The 16,646-nt window shown below is 46.5% G+C and overlaps 2 protein-coding genes across 5 annotated transcripts in view; one reads left to right on the top strand and one right to left on the bottom strand.

The window, feature by feature from the left end:
• The window catches only part of GCC1 (GRIP and coiled-coil domain containing 1), a 62,846-nt gene extending 58,527 nt beyond the window's left edge, over positions 1-4,319 (top strand). The window contains exon 14 of the mRNA XM_043521760.1: positions 3,291-4,319. The gene's annotated coding sequence lies outside the window, so the exon portion shown is untranslated. The remainder of the gene's footprint in view (positions 1-3,290) is intronic.
• DENND6B (DENN domain containing 6B) overlaps positions 1-15,111 on the bottom strand; it is a 37,306-nt gene extending 22,195 nt beyond the window's left edge. Inside the window, exons 1-6 of one of the 4 annotated variants that reach the window (XM_043521857.1) lie at positions 14,904-15,111; positions 6,253-6,291; positions 6,133-6,175; positions 4,429-4,541; positions 2,450-2,530; positions 335-440 (exon numbers count right to left, since the gene is read on the bottom strand). In XM_043521857.1, coding sequence (XP_043377792.1) covers positions 335-440; positions 2,450-2,530; positions 4,429-4,541; positions 6,133-6,175; positions 6,253-6,291; positions 14,904-15,071 — 550 coding nt within the window. In that variant the 5' untranslated portion in view covers positions 15,072-15,111. The remainder of the gene's footprint in view (positions 1-334; positions 441-2,449; positions 2,531-4,428; positions 4,542-6,132; positions 6,176-6,252; positions 6,292-14,903) is intronic. The other 3 variants (XM_037889485.2, XM_043521840.1, XM_043521849.1) reach the window with 3 other exon arrangements.
• Positions 15,112-16,646: the final 1,535 nt, after the last annotated feature.

Raw genomic sequence — 16,646 nt, 5'->3', positions numbered from 1 at the left:
TCATGTGATTAAAGACTATATCATAATTTGTGCACACAAGGGATCCAAATTAAGGTTGCACAGACCACCTTAAATCTTGCACGTCCTAACTTTTGAGCATTTGACTTTCCAGCCTTAATAATGGTCTCAACAGCTGTGCATGTGTAATGTATAGATTTGTGTAATGGAACTAATTTATGTTTCTTCCTACTAGTAACGTGCAGCTCTGCAACACTTTGCTTATCCATGGTTTTTCCCATTTTCCATGGCATACATCTCTCGCCTGCCTCCACATTTACTAATATTAGATTTTTATGCCCGTTACAAAACCCTCCTGTCCACCCATTCTGCTTACCTGCCTCCAGGCATGGCTCCAGCTTGTCAAAGTACTCAGGAGCAATCAGCTGCAGCAGAGACTGGAAGAGGTTCACATAAGGCAAGCGTGACACCAGCACTAGAGACTGAAATAGATACACATCGTCAGCACTTCTAGCACGCCATCTACAAGAGGTGCCCAGACACTGCCCACCGGAGGTCCACAATGGACTCTTGCCAGGAGCCCAGAAGCTGAATCTATTTTGCCCAAAATGTTGTTTCCAGTGCTCACAGTCTGTGGAACATTTGATGGTTATTTTGTGCTGGATTCTCCAGCCGTCCACACTCACGAAAGAGCCCGGATGTCTGTAGAAGCAGCTGTAAGATGGAAGGAGCCAGTCTAGCAGCCTCCACTAGGGACCACTGCAACCATAAGAGACGAGTCTGCAGCCCAGCAGAAAAAAGATCACCAGTGTAAAGAGCCATTAATTGCCAGTAGGTCCGAAGCTGCCAGTGCAAGCACACCAGGAGCTACCTGAGGGAGTAGGGTACCGAGTAGAACTAGAGACCAGGCGCAGAGGAGCAAACCAGCAGAGCAGGAATCAGGGAAATGACAGATCATCTTTCCAAGTTAATGTCATTTTGCTTTTTCTGCTCATGTTTCTGATCTCCCTGTCATTAGTTTTTACACCACCTTCCAATTCAGTATCCCCTCAGTGTGCTGCTTACTCTGCTTTTCAAATTATTCACAAAGATCCAACTCAAATCTTTTCAGTAACCACTGGACCCTTTCTCCAATTCAGTACTTTGCCATTTGGTCTAGCCCTCCGTTTTACTCCCATCTAAGAGCTTCTCTACACTACCACTTAAGTCAATGTAACTTACGTCGCTCAAGGGTGTGAAAAACCATCCCCCCAGGCAACGCAAGTTATGTCGACTTAAAGCAATATCCACCCCCTGCTGCTGACAGGAGACGCTCTCCTGCTGGCATAGCTTCCGCCTCTCATTGAGGTGCAGTAATTATGCAGACAGGAAAGCGCTCTCCCGTCAGCATAGCATGTCTTCGCCAGACGCACTACAGTGGTGCAAGTGCATTGGTGCAGCTGTGCCGAGGAAGTGCAGAGTAGCCCTTAGTGTGACAGTGTATATTATCCAATGCTTTCACATTACCCTCTACTGTTGTACTTCTATCACAAAAGCCTGGCAAGAGCTGTTTTACATAAACTCTCCAGTGCTGTGCAATTTTCCATTATCCTCCTGATCTTAAGTGTTGTTTTTCTCTGTGACTGATCCATTATTCTACTGGGGATACAAGTTGATGAGTGTGTTAAGAGTGCTCTTTGGAAGATACTCCAGGATATGAGCACAGAGCAGGATAGAAGAGGAGTAGTGCACAAAACAATTACAGGGGCAAAACACAAAAAGAAAAGGAGTACTAGTGGCACCTTCGAGACGAACCAATTTATTTGAGCATAAGCTTTCGTGAGCTACAGCTCACTTCATCGGATGTCAGGGGCAAAACAGCCTCACTCTTCTGTCAAATTATCAGACTGGCCTATTGCAAAGCATATTCATTCCCCTTTGGTTCAAACTCTTTTACAGGAGGTCATTTTAGTTTTGATGGGAAGATCAAAACAAAACTGGTAATTCAATGGATAAAGATGAGAAATGGATGCCTGCAATGAATTGGAAAATCTTCCTTCACTAGACTTGAGAAAAAGAACTAGTCTGAAATTCCATGCTCCTTGAGGCACCAATTGTGTATTCCCCTACGTTTGGATAGTGTCCAACACATCGTGGGTGCCACCATCATACAAATAACAAAATACACCATCTCTGAGCTCCTGAAGCTGGAGTGTATGGGAAGGGAGGTGTTCCTTCAGGGATTTGTCAGGAATTTATGGCACTGACTGCTTGTAAATCACTGGTTACATGATTTATCTAGTATGGCAGCCTCTTGCAGGTTTGTTTTGGACTACGCTTTCCACGTAATCCAGCTGTGGCAGCTTTTTTCCCTGTGGCCCTTCCTGTTTCCTTGAAGAACATTTCTGGTGTCTTTGAAGGGAATGGTGAGATTGTTAAGAACTATGGATAGATGCCATTTTACAGCTATATACTGCTTTAAAGTAGCAAGCTACCTAGTTTCAATACTCACCTTCTGGAAATAACCTCTCTTCATTGAGCTGTCCTTGACTTGTCTGAAGTACACATAGCCAAAGTAATGAGCTGACTCCCGCTGCAAGAAAGGTCAACAATACCATTGTCAAGGAACCTGCTACCTCCGTCACCAGTCTTGAGCCTCCCTCTAGTCCAGTGGTGGGCAACCTGTGGCCCGTGTGCCACAGGCAGCCCATTACGGTAATCTGATTACAGGCTGCAAGACATTCTGCTGACGTTGACCGTCTGCAGGCACAGCTCCCTGCAGCTCCCAGTGGCCGCGGTTCACCGTTCCCGACTAATGGGAGCTGTGGCCAGCACGTCCCTGTGGCCTGCTGCTTCCTGCAGCTCCCATTGGTCCGGAACAGCGAACTGCAGCCACTGGGAGCTGCAGGGAGCCATGCTTGCAGACGGTCAACGTCAACAAAATGTCTTGTGGCCCACAATCAGATTACCCTGATGGGCTGCAGATTGCCCACCACTGCTCGTCTCAGAGATCGGGAAGTACACTTCAGCCCTGAACTACAGCACCCTCCACTACTCCAGGCCTGGTCTTCGCTTTGAGGCAACTGTCAATGACAAACTGTATGGCAGATTTTATTAAATGGGCATGTAGGGATGAGACTGGGCCCACTGAATACACAATTGCAACATAAGGAGTTGAACTCCAGGGTGTCACCCAGCCCCTTGTACTACACCCACTACTGTAATTTCATCTGTGGCCCTTATTAAAAGGGTTACTTGCTGTTCCCATTGAAATAAACCAGTTGGGCTTGCCCAGTGATCTAATCCTGGTAACTCCCTGTTGCTATGTACCAAGCTCTTATCTGATTTTTCAGCTTCACTCTCTGGATAGAGAAGGGCCTGGAGTGCTGTGGGGGCAACACATCATCTCCTAAGAGGAAGACATGCCTGCCCTCCACCACTCAATAGCACTCTCTCCAGACGAACTCTTGAGTCAACATCATTCTGGCTTTAACCAGGACAGTAGCTTTGACGAAGGACCTGAAGGACCGAGCTTGTAAGGAAAAAAACAAAACAAAAAAAACCCCGCGCAGGATTTGATAAAAATCCATCACAGCTATCTGGCATTTACAACATCCTTAAATTCCCACAACTGGCACGGGGACAGAGATGGAGTCCAATTACCAGCACAGTGGACCAGGCCTACTATTCCTTGGCGTGTCAAGGTTCTATTGATCTAGGCATTTCTAACACATCAGGCATTACTTTCCCAGGAGCAGCATCTAGTTTTTTAGCAGTCTTGCTCCCCTGGCAGTTCTTTAGCACCACTTGGTGCAATCTCTGAGCGGGCCCCCTTCCCTTGCTGACTGGAGAGCAATGCGACTGTGTGTGTTGTGAGAGCACTAGGTGATGAGAGAGGCCAGAATATTCTCAGAATTTCTTCTCTGCGCAGCAGTCACCATGAGTCACGCCCCACGGCATATGATAGCTGCTGTTAAGAAACTTTACACGGGCACCTGAGGGACCCTGGCACCAAACAGGAGAAGAAGGAAGAGAAAATAAGGACAAACTCCTGCTCTAGTAGGAGAATCAGTACCTGACCACGCTTACCTTCTCTGTGTGAAATGGACTAACCAATACAAGAGAGAATCACAGACCAGAACTCCAGGGGTAGAAAGTTATTCTAGGTCACCAGGGCTCTAACTTTCGTCCTCTGTTTGAGCGGAGCAATAACACTCCTTCAGCCTGGTTCATTCCAACACATCACATCTTGATTCCCACAGAGAGGTTAAATCCTTGGCAGTACGTCCCTCTACTCACATTAAGATGAATGGGAATCCCTATGCTGAACATTTACCCCTTTGTGATTACTCCCGTGGCCTCAAGCAAAATTCAGACAAACAGGACAATTATTTACAGTAAAAAGACATCCATGTTCACATTTTGTTTTTACACACATTAATGCTACTGTTCATTTCGCAGGTGCAAGCTGCATTCTGAGCAATAACTGACCTGTAGTGTTAGGGGGGCTTCTCTGTTATATTCGCCATCATCCCCAAAATGAGAGTTTCTCTGCCCCCCAGACTGACGGACACGGAAGCTAAATTGAGTATCTCCTAGGCTACCTGAGACAGAGACAAGATCACACACACTCAAGAAGAAGTTTCAGTAAAGAAAGGACTAGGGACTTAAATATTTTTGATAATCAAAGGAAGTAAAAACCACGTTAAAATATATCAAACTCAAATTAGAAGTGGGAGTAACAGCAAAACAGTAGGATCAATTAGGAACGAGATGCAGCACATCACAGGAATTTGTACTGATGTATTTATTATGCACTCATTTGCTGGGAACATTAAAGACATCAACCAGTACTGCCCACACTGAGCAGCTGCAGCCCTCCCCCCTATCATCCACCAGATTGGAAACCTACACATATATAGTTTTAATCCAAAACTGTATAAAGGCTTGGCTGAAAACACAGCCAGTGCATCATAGCCCGAGAGCCAGGATGTATTTGTTCCGGCAAATGGCCAAGCTGAGTGAGTTCCACAGCTGGGAACCCCCACACTGAGAACACTTTGCACGTGGTACAAGAACATGAAATTCTCTCCAGAGATACCCCAGACTGGACGGGACGGGCAGAAACACACACTGACAGAATATGTGCAAAGTGAGTTCACATAATTTTAGGCTCCAAATCATCATCATGCATGTGAAAGGAGAGCCAAACTGGGACTGATATTCAAGACTCTGGAAAACTGACTAGACAGTCCAAGGATGGGCAAAATGCCACCCACAGAGTTCTACCATGCTGCCATTCTCATCTCTGATATACATGTGCAGGCCACAGCAACTACAGCAGGAAGCTGGGAGGACTGATTTATGATGAAAGAGTTACATATGTAAAACTTGGCTAAACAATCATTTAGGCTAATCAATGACTAACGCACTACATAGGGGTGAGATGTGACACACCCTTTACATTTCGGTAGATGTTTATGCCCCAAGGAAGGAACAGGATTATTGTGTGTGCTATGAAGGAGCACAGCTAGAAATAAAGGGATAACACTAAGAACAGAAAAATTTAGGATGGACAGCAGACGTAGAAAGGGCTCAGAAAAGAAGTGGTGGAAGCACCATCTCTAAAGACAATTAAAACTCAACTGGCCAAAGCCCTGGAGAGCAGATGTAGGAAACAATCATGGAGGGATTTACTGGAAGTGGCCTAATACAGCTTTCCATCTCATAGCTATCTTTCTGATTTGCAAACAGAGATTTTGAATTTGTTTTGTTTTGTTCTGAGAGAACCCCTTCCACAGAAAAAGCTATGTACATTTCTCTCTGTGCTGAGCCCTCTTCTGCATGGACAGCTGCAAGTCCGGGGAAATTTAGCCCTCATTACTATTTTTAATGCTTTTTCTGGCACCTGAAAAGCATGAGTAAAGCTTGCACATAGTGAAATTCTCCAGTCAGCCGCTAGATCACAGGTTCTGCATCTATTTAGATACGGATCAAAATTCAACTGGAAACCGCTCCAGGCAGCCCTGATGCCGGAGTGCTCTCTGAGGTCTTCATTCTGGAAGATACAGCCCATTGTTCTCTCTGCTACATTACAGATGCTGACTCACTCTTTCTAACGTGAACCTTAATGTCTCTTTCACAACAACAGGAACCATCCCCATTCTCCATGCAGAGCCCACAGATGCCACCTACCTGAATAGGAGTCTGGGAAGGACAAGTAGCAGATGTTGGTTTTCTGTAACAAAGAAGAACACATTGTAAGACACCCTCTACCATACCTACTGATCTTGAAGACAGAAGAAATGATCCTACCTCTTTTTCGGTCAGTCTGAAGTCATAAGGATACACCAACTATAAAGCAAACAAGAGATGACAAGCTGTAGACTCCGGCCACTGCTACGTTCCCCCAAACTCACCCCCACCAGGCCAATGGTTTTAATGTACATTGCTTCCCGGCTGGAAGAAAAAATCAGATTATATAATCCACAGACTCCAGCTCACACTATTAACAGGTAAACATACCCATTTAGAACCTCATAGTCCAGTGAGTTATCAAAAGGCAGCCTGTGGCAGAAGCCACATTTATGAGATAAACCGATCTGTAAACAAAGAATCGTTCACATTTTAATTCTGACATCCCTGGTTTAAAAACTAGCAGTTCTTGTGAACTTTAAAAACTAACTACTAAGTAGCCTGAAGATTAAACCTGATAGCAGAGATTGCTGATTTGATGACTGTGCTCTCTAGAGCAAGCCAGACAGAACTATCCTCATTCAGCCTGAAATTGTTTCTAAGTCCCTTTCTCTTTATGGCCCCAATTCAGGAAAATATCTCCATTAAGGACAGCACTTAAGCATGGGCCTATATCTATAGGGGTTTTTTCTGCTTTTGAACCTGGCTAAGAAGCCACCTATGTTTCTTTAAACTGGTCCAATTGTTCAGAAGGCTGCAGAGGGGACCATATCTTGTGACCACTGCAATGGAACTGCAAACTTATAAGAATGACCGCACTGGGTCTGACCAGCGGTCCACTTAGCCCAGTTATCCTGTCTTCTGACCATGGCCAGTGCCTTCATTTCAGAGGAATGAACAGAACATGACAATTTTGAGTAATCCAAGCCCTGCCAGCCAGTCCCAGCTTCTGTCAGTTGGAGGTTTAGGGACACCTGGAGCATGGGATTCCATCCCTGACCATCTTGGCTACCAGCCATTTATGGACCTGTCCTCCATGAACTTATCTAATTCTTTTCTGAATGCAGTTATACTTTTAGCCTTCACAACATCCCATAGCAACAAGTTCCACAGGTTGACTGTGCGTTGTGTGTAGTAGTATTTATTTTTGTTTGATTTAAACCTGCTGCCTATTAATTTGATCAGGTGACACGTTTCTTGTGTTGCGTAAAGGGGTAAATAACACTTCCCGATTCACTTTTTCCACACCATTCATTATTTATAGATCTCTATCATACACGCCCCCCTTAGCTGTCTCTTTTCTAAACTGAACAGTCCCAATCTTCTTCATCTCTTCTCATACAGAAGCCATTCCATGCCCTTAATCATTTTTGTTGCCCTTCTCTGTACATTTTCCAATTCTAATACATCTGTTTTGAGATGGGGCAACCGGAAATGCATGCAGTATTCAAGGTGTGGGTGCACCATGGATTTATGTAGTGACATTGTGATATTTTCTGGTTTATTATCTATCCCTTTCCCAATGGTTCCGAACATTAGCAGCTTTTTTGATTGCCGCTGCACATCGAGCAGATGGTTTCAGAGAACTATGCACAATGACACCAAGATCTCTTTCTTGAGTGGTAACAGCTAATGTAGATCCCATCATTTTGTATGTTCAGATGGGATTATTTTTTCCAATATGCATTCATTTGCACTTATCAACATTGAATTTCATCTTATATTTTGTTGCCCGGTCACCCAGTTTTGTGAGATTCCTTTGTAACTCTTCGCAGTCAGCTTTGGATTTAAGTATCTTGAGTAGTTCTAGGAGTACTTGTGGCACCTTAGAGACTAACCAGTTTATTTGAGCATGAGCTTTCGTGAGCTACAGCTCACTTCATCGGATGCATAGCATATCGTGGAAACTGCAGAAGACGATATGCTATGCATCCGATGAAGTGAGCTGTAGCTCACGAAAGCTCATGCTCAAATAAACTGGTTAGTCTCTAAGGTGCCACAAGTACTCCTTTTCTTTTTATGAATACAGACTAACACGGCTGTTACTCTGAAACTTGAGTAGTTCTGTATCACCTGCAAATTTTGCCACCTCACCGTTCACCCCTTTCCCAGATCATTTAAGAATATGTTGAACACCACAGGTCCCAGTACAGACCCCTGGAGGACATCATTATTTACCTCTCCCTATTGTAAGAGCTGATCCTTTATTCTTACCCTGTCTTTTACCAGTTACTGATTCAGAAAAGAACCTCCCCTCTTATCTCATGACTGCTTACTTTGCTTAAGAGCCTTTAGTGAGAGACCTTATCAAAGGCTTTCTGAAAATCGAAGTCCACTATATCGACTGGATCACCCTTGTCCACAAGCTTGTTGACACCCTCAAAGAATTCTAATAGATTGGTGAGGCATGTTGTATGTTGGACTTCAACCTCAAATGCCTAAAGAATTATGCTATAAGGTCAATGGGATTTGTCACCTAATGCTTCAAATGCAAAAGAACCTAGACTGATTCTATGTATCTAAATTTAAAACAAATTCCATTTTGTACTTGAAATATTTAAGTGCTGCTCTATGTGCCTCTAGACTGTGTAACCCACTAAGGAGAAGTAAACTCATTCAGCATTTCTCAGCTCAGTGGCAAGTACAGAAATCTGTGTGCAACTGACATACACCAGCCAGGTTCTTTCCAGAACAATAATCTCAATCACAAATACAAAGAGAAGTGAGGAATTCTGACACAGCAATAATGATATTAAGCTTTATATCCCACCTTTTACCCAGATGGATCCTACAGTATTTATGACACTTCATTAATAAACCATACAGCAGCTGCCCCAAACAGCCCTTCTGGACAGAAAATGAAGAATAATGTAGCCAAGTGAAATTGCAGGGGGGAATTTTAGGGAGGCAGGTTACTGGCACTTAGAAAGCATCTAGCACTGGATGACCTGCAAGACAGGGATTTTCTAGGCACAGTCTAATTCTGAGTGTCTCAGGAGGTAGTTCTGTTTCAGGGCAGTATGAGAACCACCTGGTATGCAAATCAGAAGCTGTTTTCAAAACTTGGCTTCTCCTACCTGTCTATTAATAGCTACTCTGGGCTCCAAGCCAGAGCTTTGAAGGTTCACAGGATCAAGCCTGTCCTAGCTCTAGTAATTTCTCATAGCTTCTTTGGCAGGCTGGCCTAATCAGCTTCTGAAAATGAGTCAAGTTAACTATTAGAGACTACGCTTACAGTACAGCCTCACCACACAAAAAGGGAATAAGCTATAAAACACCTGGAGTGAAGTTATGACAGGTACAGTGCAGCGGTGAAGGGGCAGATGTGTGATTAAAAACAAGGCCAAAAAATTATGCTTTTAGACCCCAAGATGTGATGCATTAGAGCTGCACAGGAGGAGCATAATTATTTTCATAAAATGCTTGATGTATTTTTGCAATGAGCAGCTAACTTCAAACTCATATGGCTATGACCAATTTGATCTTCAGTCCAGTTTTCTTTCTGTAACTCCCACTTTATCACACAGAGCAAAGGGTGCCACAAGAGTGGAGTCCTGCAAGCCTGAAGTCTATTCATTCTCAAATGATCAGCCAAACGAGCAGTTCATGAATCCAGTACAACCACTCTTCCTGGAAGACTTACTACTTGTGTTCTGAGTGCTGGACTGGAACACAGGAACAGAATTCTAATTCTGACATCACCTCTTCTCTGACCTCCGGCAAGCCACTCAAACCAAAATTCTCAAATGTGGACACTGAGCTTGGCCCCCTTATTTGAAACACTTTGGGGCTGATTTTCAGAGATGTTAAGCATTTACTTCAATTGGAGCTGCAGGCGATCAGCAGTTTGGAAAATTGGCCCAAATGTCTCAGGCGGACTACCCAAACATTGAGGCACTCAGAAATCAAAGGTCACTTTTGGAAGTCTGATCCTTAACATCTATACCTCTTCTTCCGTAATAAAATGAGCTAAGAATACTTGCCCACCCAGGAGGAAGTTGGGAATAAGTTAATACTAATTAAATACCTTGTCGATGGAAAAAAAAATCCAGAATATTTAGGATACAGCACTTTTCAATTGCAAAAATGTACTGCATATAAAAAGGCACTTTTCATTGTATCCCTTGAAATCTAAACAGAAGCCCCAATTGGCTGAAGTCACTCGGTATTTTTTGTGAAGTAGGAGCTCTCCCACCAAAGCTAAGTTAACAGCGTGCAGCCTGCTTGTACTGTTGAGAACAGGCCATTCCACTACGGCTCCCCCATTAAAATCTACAAGGGCCCCCGAGTGCTCTGCTGCTGTCATAGCAACACAAACTGTATCCCTGAATATGGAGTCTGGTAGTTTAAAATAGCCCCTGCTGCACAAAGCGCCTGTGTTTGGAGGGGTTTAGGGAGGGAGGGGTTGTGCTTTTGTGAAATGGGTTATTTTATAACTACCAGACCCCATTTTCAGCACTCCACTGTCTGTTTCTATGACAGCAGCAGCCGAGCAGTCAGGGCCCTTGCAGAGTTCAATAGCAATGTGCTAGTAAGATCTGTTCCCAACAGCACCTACAGACTCCAAACTATTAACTGGAGGGAGAAAAACAAAAAAAGATAAGAAAATATTTTGAAATTTTTCCTGCTATTTTTGTTGTCAGGGTGACAGACTGACAATATCCTGTAACATCCTGAACAAGCCTTATGGAATTAATATAAATTTGCTAGGGTTAATATCTTTGGGGTACATTGTATTAACAATGTAATTGTGTATGTGTTGTGACATTGTACATATCTTCTCTAGTAGGAAGGGGGGATGCTCATGAACTTCACTCTTTATCAGGCTTGGAACCCACCCCCCCAGGGAGATATACATATACTAGTTCAAACTGAATTCACCAGAGACCAAGAGACAAAGAAGAGACTTTTGGATGCAAAGCCTGGGTCTAAAGTGCCTTAGGGCCCTCCTCCTCATACGGCAAACAGACAGGACCTCTGGTCCACGGACGGCCCCAATCCCTAGGGAAGGATTGGATGGACTTCACCTACTGAGGCCTCATAAGACTGGGTGCTTGTTCTGAGCTGGAGTTGTGATGAACTGGTAACTATAGGGTCTCCTCTAGGGTGGAGGATTGAAGGACTCATCTGCCAGAATCCATGTTAGGAATTAAGAAGTTCCAGATAAGCTTATTAGCATGTGTGTAAGTTCTTTTATTGTTTTAATGTCTCTTCTCTGTAATGCTTTTTACCTTCTGTTTGGCTTGCTTAGAAAGAACTGTGCAGTAACTTACAACTGTTGACAATCATTGTTATCAGTCTCTGAAGAGAAAGCAAGCAGGTTTGTTTAGTCAGACTATCTGTGCTGGAAATACAGCGAAGGCCTGGAACTGTTCCGCCGGGACATACCCTGGTCAGAAGGGAGGGAGATACAGTTCTCCACCTAAGAGAGGCAACAGCTGCAGAACTGGAAGTCTGAGAGTGCGTGCCCTTGCTGGACCACTGAGGGGAAATACAGGTGCAGTTGCCCTGAACTGAGATAGCCTATGAAGTGACTATTTGAGGAAACATGCTGGTGCATGACTCATAACCAGTTTAATTATATCTGATTCCTGCATCAGCTGATGCCTCCTTTCGTAGCACCTATTTTAGTTCATAACAACTATTATATGTTTGAACACCACCAAGGCCCTGACTTAAGCCAATGGAACGCTTTATGTTCAAGACTGATTGAATATCAGCATAGAAATCATGCAACATTTGGAAAGGTGCAATCCCTAGGCTACACTGACAGCTTGTAAAGGTGTATTAAGAGTTCCCATTCCATCTGATGGATCCACAATACAAACTAGGCTAGTCTTCATGCATATTGTTGTTAAAGGACAAGAACTGCATGCCAGTGAAAATGAGGTAGGATCAGAGTCTAAAATAGGGAAAGAACAAGTCAAAAATTACTTAGACAAGTTAGATGTCTTCAGATCACCAGGACCTGATGAAATGCATCCTAGAATACTCAAGGAGCTGACTGAGGAGATATCTAAGCCATTAGCAATTATCTTTGAAAAGTCATGGAAAATGGGAGACATTCCAGAAGACTGGAAAAGGGCAAATATAGTGCCCATCTATAAAGAGGGAAATAAGGACAACCCAGGGAATTACAGACCAGATCGCTTAACTTCTGTACCTGGAAAGATAATGGAGAAAATAATTAAGCAATCAATTTGCAAACACCTAGAAAATAATAAGGTGATAAATAATAGTCAGCATGGATTTGTCAAGAACAAATCGTGTCAAACCAACCTGATAGCTTTCTTTGACAGGATAACAAGCCTTGTGGATAGGGTAGAAGCCGTAGAAGTGGTATATCTTGACTTTAGTAAGGATTTTGATAGTCTCACATGACCTTCTCATAAACAAACAAGGGAAATACAACCTAGATGGAGCTACTATAAGGTGGGTGCATAACTGGTTGGAAAATCATTCCTAGAGAATAGTTATCAGTGGTTCACAGTCATGCTGGAAGGTCATAATGAGTGGGGTCCCGCAGGGATCGTTTCTGGGTCCGGTTCTGTTCAACATCTTCATCAATGATTTAGATAATGGCATAGAGAGTACACTTATAAAGTTTGCGGACTATACCATGCTGGGAGGGGTTGCAAGTGCTTTGGAGGATAGGATTAAAATTCAAAATGATCTGGACAAACTGGAGAAATGGTCTGAAGTAAATAGGATGAAATTAAATCAGGACAAATGCAAAGTACTCCCCTTAGGAAAGAACAATCAGTTGCACACGTACAAAATGAGAAATAACTGCCTAGGAAAGAATACTGCGGAAAGGGATCTGGGGGTCACAGGGGATCACAAACTAAATATGAGTCAACTGTGTAATGCTGTTGCAAAAAAAGCAAATATAATTCTGGGATACATTAGCAGGAGTATTGTAAGCAAGACACAAGAAGTAATTCTTCTGCTCTACTCTCCGCTGATTAGGCCTCAACTGGAGCTTTGTGTCCATTTCTGGGCGCCACATTTCAGGAAAGATGTGGACAAATTGGAGAAAGTCCAGAGAAGAGCAACAAAAATGATTAAAGGTCTAGAAAACATGACCTATGAGGGAAGATTGAAAATTTGGGTTTGTTTAGTCTGGAGAAGAGAAGACTGAGAGGGAACATGATAACAGTTTTCAAGTACATAAGAGGTTGTTACAAGAATCATAGAATATCAGGGTTGGAAGGGACCTCAGGAGGTCATCTAGTCAAAGCCCCTGCTCAAAGCAGGACCGATCCCCAACTAAAGCATCCCAGCCAGGGCTTTGTCAAGCCTGACCTTAAAAACTTCTAAGGAAGGAGATTCCACCACCTCCCTAGGTAACGCATTCCAGTGTTTCACCACCCTCCTAGTGAAAAAGTTTTTCCTAATATCCAACCGAAACCTCCCTCACTGCAACTTGAGACCATTAGTCCTCGTTCTGTCATCTGCTACCATTGAGAACAGTCTAGAGCCATCCTCTTTGGAACCCCCTTTCAGGTAGTTGAAAGCAGCTACCAAATCCCCCCTCATTCTTCTCTTCCGCAGACTAAACAATCCCAGTTCCCTCAGCCTCTCCTCATAAGTCATGTGTTCCAGTCCCCTAATCATTTTTGTTGCCAATTGTTGCCATCCAGGGTGAGGGGGGTATTTCCCAACCCCCCTCACCCCATGGCTTCCTCCCCTCAGATCCCCCCCCCATACTCACCTCCATGGCCCCCCTTCGCCCATGCATGTCCTCCCCACCACATACCCCTTGGCCTTCTCCATACCCTCATCCTGTACCCCACAGGCCCTAGCACCCCCCTCACCCCATCCCCTCCATGTCCCTAGAGCCCCCCTCACCCTGTACCCCCATGACCCTCCCTGCTCCCCATGGCCCTAGAGCCCCCCCTCAGCCCATGCCCCCCCACCCTGTTCTCTCCAGTGTCCCCCTCACCCCATGCCCCCCATCTCCATGGCCCCTGAGCCCCCCTCACCTTGTACCCCCATGACCCCTGGCCCTAGAGCCCCTCTCAGCCCACCCCCCCATTCTCTCCAGGGTCCCCCTCACCCCATACCCTCGGCCCCAGAGCCCCCCTCACCTTGTGGCCCCATGACCCCCCCTCAGCCCCAGATCCCCCCTCAGCCCACCCCCTATTCTCTCCAGGGTCCCCCCCACCCCATGGCCCCCGCCCCCCAAGCCCCATGGCCCCCCACCCCAAAACCCTGAGCCCCACCTCACCTCCATGGCCCCGCCCCCCGAGCCCCCCCCACGGCCCCCACCCCCCGAGCCCCCCCTCATCTCCATGGCCCCACCCCCCACAGCCTCCACCCCCCCGAGTCCCCCTCACCTCCATGGCCTTCACCCTCTGAACCCCCCCGAGACCCCGCCCCCCGAGACCCCCCCACGGCCCCCGAGACCCCCTCACCTCCATGATCCCCACCCTCCGAACCCCCCCGAGCCCCCCCACGGCCCCCCCGCCTGCATGGCCCCGCCCCCAGAGCCCCCCCTCACCTCCATGGCCCCCGCCCCCCGAGACCCCCTCACCTCCATGATCCCCACCATCCGAACCCCCACGAATCCCCCCACAGCCCCCCGCCTGCATGGCCCCGCCCCCCGAGACCCCCTCACCTCCGTGGCCCCGCCCCCGAGACCCCCCCACGGACCCCGCCCCCCGAGACCCCCCTCACCTCCGTGGCCCCGTCCCCGAGACCCCCCCACGGACCCCGCCCCCCGAGACCCCCCTCACCTCCGTGGCCCCGCCCCCACGGCCCCCCCTCACCTCCATGGCCTGCCCCAGCTCCAGGTCGAAGGTGACCACGCAGACACACTCGAGCCAGGCGGAGAAGCGGGCCCAGGGCAGCGGGGAGGCCCCCGGGCCCGGCTCCGGGCCGGAGCCCAGGGGCGGCTGGCCGCGGGGCCGGGGGTCGGCGCTGCACAGCGCGTCCATGGCAGCCAGCGGCGGCCGCCCCGCCCGCCGAGACCCGCCCGCCGCAGCGCCCCCTGCCGCCCGGGAGGACCCGCTCCGCGCCAAGGACCATAGAGACAGCCTCCAGCCAGCTAGAGCGGCCGCCCCCGGCCTCTCCGGAACGCTGGGAGCCAGCGAGTGTGGCTGTAAGGCAGGCAGGGCAGCCACGTGGGGCGGGCTGGGGGTTGTAGGGTGACGGGGGGGGAGGGGTGTGATATAGCAGGAAAGGGGGCGCGTCCTGCCCCTGCCCTGTGCGAGCTAGGAGTCCTGGGTCCATCCCCCACCTACTTGCTGTATGACCTGACCACTCCGCCCTTCTGTGCCTCAGTTTACCGTGGGCTAACAGTGCTGCCCCTGAACACAGGGAACTGCCCCTTTCATGGGCGGCCTCAGGTACAGGATAAGTACCCAGCCTTCCTTTGCGCCCTTAACCTTTGTAAAGGACCCCACCACTGCTCCAGAATTTACCACCTCACTCCCTAGTCCAGGCAAACTAAGCCAAAATTCACCATGGGGAGGGGAGAGACCGCTGCCTGAACAATGCCGCAGTGCTGCCTTACGACAGCAGCACCTCTTATTGCTCCACAGGACAAACTTACAAAGGTATCCACCGACCGGGGCGGGGGGGGGGACTGGAATAACAGACTGCAGAAGTGCAGCTCTGGTCAGAATTAATATGAAACAGCAGAATGGTGTGGGGAACCCAGGACTGGAACAGCTCTGCAGGCATGCTGTTCAATTGGGGGGTGGCAAAACTAAGCGTCGGAGGCTTTCACTGCACTTGCCTCTTCTATACTCTGGTTGGTTGCCTCACATTTAATAAAAAAAATCCAGAAACAAGAAACCACCTAACATTCCTAGTTAAATTGAAAATAATTTGGAAAAGATCATTTCAGGGAAGATTCTCAAACATGCTAATAAAAGAGACTTCAGCACTCAAGAGTTAGTGTAGTGCTGGAGATCCTGTGAATTAAGATCAATTTCACCACAGACATAACAGCTGGTAGCATCTTCTGTCCACCCAACTGCTGTTATATCCACTCTTCAGTGGATGGCAGTTAAGGAGGGAGTCTGAAGATCGAAATAGTCACCAGTCAGTATCCAAATAATAAACCTGGTATCTCACAATATATCCTCTTTTCCACTAAGCCTATTCCTGAATCTCTGTATGCAGCATGTGTTAGTGCATGAGGAGAAAAGACAAACTGACTATGCACAGAAAATGGCTAGCCTATTTCCACTAAGTGAAGTAAAATACATAACTTGCACTAGTCTCTATATATCACTTAAAGGTTTAAGTGAAATTTAAGTGGTGCATAGGCCTTGTGGGACCCAGTGCCTGGGGTGAATTTCATGCAAAGTGTTCATGTTCAAGGAATGAATGATGAAGAGTAAATTAGATATTTTTGATTCTTTCATCTTAGTAATCTAAGGTATTAGTAGACATTTTTAGGTTTTTAAAAATAATATAAATTCTATGGGGTAGACACTATCTTTGTTATGTGTTTGTACAGTTCTTAGTACAGAGTGGGGCTGTGGCTTGTAGGCGCTACTGCA

This window comes from Chelonia mydas, chromosome 1 (genome assembly GCF_015237465.2).
Source record: "Chelonia mydas isolate rCheMyd1 chromosome 1, rCheMyd1.pri.v2, whole genome shotgun sequence".
Classification (NCBI taxonomy): domain Eukaryota; kingdom Metazoa; phylum Chordata; order Testudines; family Cheloniidae; genus Chelonia; species Chelonia mydas.
The sequence above is the reverse complement of the archived record's forward strand: the minus strand, read 5'-3'. Positions and strand labels throughout refer to the sequence as shown.